Source organism: Austrofundulus limnaeus, unplaced genomic scaffold (genome assembly GCF_001266775.1).
Source record: "Austrofundulus limnaeus strain Quisiro unplaced genomic scaffold, Austrofundulus_limnaeus-1.0 Scaffold747, whole genome shotgun sequence".
Classification (NCBI taxonomy): domain Eukaryota; kingdom Metazoa; phylum Chordata; class Actinopteri; order Cyprinodontiformes; family Rivulidae; genus Austrofundulus; species Austrofundulus limnaeus.
In genome coordinates this window covers 128,317-132,007 of record NW_013953149.1, presented here as the reverse complement: position 1 = coordinate 132,007, position 3,691 = coordinate 128,317, and the positions used below count along the sequence as shown (strand labels likewise).

The window sequence follows — 3,691 nt, the reverse complement described above, 5'->3', positions numbered from 1 at the left end:
TGTGTGTGTGTGTGTGTGTGTGTGTGTGTGTGTGTGTGTGTTCCCAGCTATGTGAGGACCATTTTTGGCATGCACACCTACTTTTTGGGGACCAGCTGGAAAATAGCATTGCATAGGGATAAAATTAATGCGAGCATAAAAATCAATGGGGTGTTTTTTTTCTTTTTGATCGCCTCTCTATCAATCTGTGCGTTTGTGTGTGTGTGTGTGTGTGTGTGTATGTGTGTGTATGTGTGTGTGGGGTGGTGGGGGTGGGTGGGTCTCATTTTGAAGTTCTGCTACAATAAACTGCCCTTGTTCATTTGACTGTTTCTTCCCACTTACTTAATTCTGCCTTTGGCTCACTTATCCTTGAAGTCATCACAGACTGGAGTAAAATACAGATTGATTTTCTATTATATCTATTTAAAAATCTGTGCACACACTGTCAAACTTCTTACTGACTTTGCCACATTTAAAGACTTTATCTCTAGCTTTCTTTTCTTGTTTTGCTTTTGGTTGTTTTTGTTTTATTTAAGCCACTGACCTCCTTCTCACTTACTCTTAAACCGTCCTCAGGCACTACTGGTGAGCAGGATGTTCTGACCAGTTAATACCAGCGAGGAAAGCATGGTAATCGATGGTTTCAGCTTCATCTGCAAACCTACAGCAAACAGGGATTCAGTTACAAACAGAACTCAACAAGTCTTCTGCAGCTATTTTAACCAAGTTTATGTTGAATGCTGGTTAAAATGTGTTTTAACCCTCAGAAGGTCCTTTAACTTTATGACAATATTAACCGTCTTATATAACTGCTTATAGATACTATTTTTTTACATTCTTTGTTCACAATGAACTGAAATGAATCAATGTTTTATATCTTAGCTGGTAAATATCACATTTAAACAAATCTTTTCTCTTTTAACTCTTTATAAAAGCCTTTAGTTAAAGAAAATACACAATTCAGTTGTTTATATTTTTGAGAAAACCTGCATTTTCCCCTAATAGTACTCTCAAAAGAAAGCTTAGAATTTTTTTTATTTATTTATTTTTACAAATTACAGTCTTGCGTTTTGGGACGACCATCCAGCCCACTGGACTCTTCAGAACAAGCAACCAAAAATGAGGCCTTGTTTTCAAACTTTCACATGCAGYCTGTGATCTGGCATGGAGAATGCTTTATTAAATTTCTTCTGAAGRCTACTCATGCCAAATGCCAGTTTGTATTTAGTTTTTGCATCGACTGTACTGTTTGGTTTCCAGTCAATGCCAAGCCATTCCAGCCATGTGGTGTCCGATTATTTGGCCTGCATGCATGTGGAACTACTTTTGTACTAAATGTTTACTCATGCAACATGCAAGTGTGTTTTTGCTCTTTACATCTGAACTAAAATGATTTTGTTGAGCAAAATGGAAGTCCATAGAAACGACCAGCTACAAAAGGTGCTTCTCTTCTGGTAACTTCCAGCCTGCTGTCTGGTTTTTTCAGCATCTCTCAAATGTAAAAGCAAGGCACCATTATTTTTTTATCATAGCAATAGGTAAATTAAAAAATAAACATTTACTGTAATGAATACAATAGTTTATATGATAAATATGGGATCAAGTTAGTTTATAATATATTTCAATATGATCAGTTTTTTCCCAAAGGAACCCTAGAGGATAGTGAAGTTGTTGTGAGGTTACAAAAGGATTTGACTTCAGTCTGACAAAGTAAAGAAAGGAAAAAACGGATCATAAAAGTATTTTTAGTTTTGTCAGGAATTATTGTTTACAGACAACACCACAAAAATAAACCAAAAAAATGCTCAAAAAAAGAATAAATAAAAAATATATACATTTTCCCTACGAGACCTTCTGGGGGTTAAATTATGCAAAATATCAAAACAAAGAATCATGGCTGCATTTTACAATATATCAAAATTAACATGTCCAAATATTGTTASAGGATGCAGCTGGACCTTGAATGGTTCAATGCAAAACCCTGGACAATTACGTTTTTAGCAGACCCTCACGCAAGTTCTCTGGCAGTGGAAGCTTGAAGGCTTTACAAATTGTCCTCATCTTTTTTGTAGGAAGACGGCCCAGTCTGAAAATAAAATCAGAATATTAAAACACYTTTTAAACAAACTTGAGATAAGATAAACATCCAATCAAACAAGCTATTTCAATCAAAAATAACTATTTCAACCTATCAAAAAAAATAAATTCTAACTAAAAAAGTAATTTCAACCAAGCAAAAAAGCAAGTGTGRTTCAGGAAATGTTTGTTATAGCACACAGAACAGTTGGTTGAAGTTTGAAACATTTCAGAGCATGAACATGGTGCATCTCAGATCATTAACATCTGAGAACCACTGGAGAAGACCTCCGAGTGGCTTGTGCTTTAATTTTCACTGCTTCATTTGCAGCTTGGTGATCGGACTGGAGCCGCGWAAGTGTAATAAACATTTCCTGAAAGTTTCACAAAAATCCATTTGGAGGAAGATTCAGATGATCACCATCCACCACAAGTTCAAACAGCCACCTCCCAGCAGGTCTGTGGACAGCAGTACCCACCAAGCACTAACAACCATTAACTAGCAGTTCAGCTACAGACACAAGTCAAACACACAACCACCATGTTTTTCATTTTGTTGAGTCATTGCGCATATCTTTTTTWAAATTTTGATGGTAGTATTTATTTATTTAATGTTTGGTGCCTTTGTTATGCAAAAATAGCTACAGTGTTTCATCAAGGTTTTAATTTCTCCTCTTACACTTCTCTTGGGTGTTCATTGTCTGATATTTGCAAATCAGTTTCCAAAACAAAATAGAGATTTTTTTTAGTTATAAAGAAGCACGTTGGCAAATGCCTCCTTCTTCAGGTGCTACATTGGTGACCCTAATGTGAGCATGTCAGAACCAGCCGAAGATCGCGTCTCTTCATCGAACTCAGCCTCAGCGTCGTCTGTCCCACCTTCACAGCTGGCCCCGGCTGCTTTCARCACCCCTGCGACTGTGAAACTCCTGGAGTTCTGGCAGAGCGACCCYGCAGCACATCGAGGCACTTTTTCACCTACGAGGTGTGGATGCGGACGACTCCAGATACTGTATTACTTGGTCGTGGCTTCCCTGGATCAGCAGTCTACCCGCAGGGTTAGGCCACTACTGCGTAACCCACCATGCAGTGGAAAACACACCGCACACAGKTTCTCCTCCAGAGGTCCAGCCTGTCTTCAACTGAGCAGGCTGATAAGATCCTCTCCCTGTCTGGTTTGGGCGACAGCTCCGCGGTGGACCTGATAGACAATATGCTGTCGCTGCTTGGCTCGGACGAAGGGGGTTTCCTGTTCCCGCACATTTTTCTGCGCCAGCTCCCGCCGCAAGTGAGGGCGGCTTTAGCGAATTCCCCTCGGTTGGCTGCTGGTGACTATCGAGGTTTGGCAGAGGAAGCTGACCGGGTCCTGCTGGCTACCAGACGGTTCGCGGTGCAGAGTACATCGGTGGAGCCTCAGCAGATGGTGACGGAGAAGCCTGTGGTGGTTTTGGTTGTCGGCAAACTGACTCGTCGTGGGAGCTCCTTGTGTTTCTACCTCCTCCGGTGGTTATGTGACAAATGGAAGTGGTTCTGGTGGTAATCTGAGCAACGGAGTTTTGAACAACTTGTAGTTTATGGAGGAGTTTGTCTGGTAAGCCAAAGAGAAGTGAATTACAGTAATCCAGGTGAGATG

At 40.1% G+C, this 3,691-nt stretch overlaps 1 protein-coding gene across 2 annotated transcripts in view; it reads right to left on the bottom strand.

The window, feature by feature from the left end:
- LOC106532304 (EF-hand domain-containing family member C2) overlaps positions 1-3,691 on the bottom strand; it is a gene marked incomplete at its 5' end in the record, with an annotated part of 22,956 nt that overhangs the window by 11,086 nt on the left and 8,179 nt on the right. The window contains 2 exon segments of one of the 2 annotated variants that reach the window (XM_014028331.1): positions 527-643; positions 1,976-2,068. In XM_014028331.1, coding sequence (XP_013883785.1) covers positions 562-643; positions 1,976-2,068 — 175 coding nt within the window. 2 annotated transcript variants of the gene reach the window in all.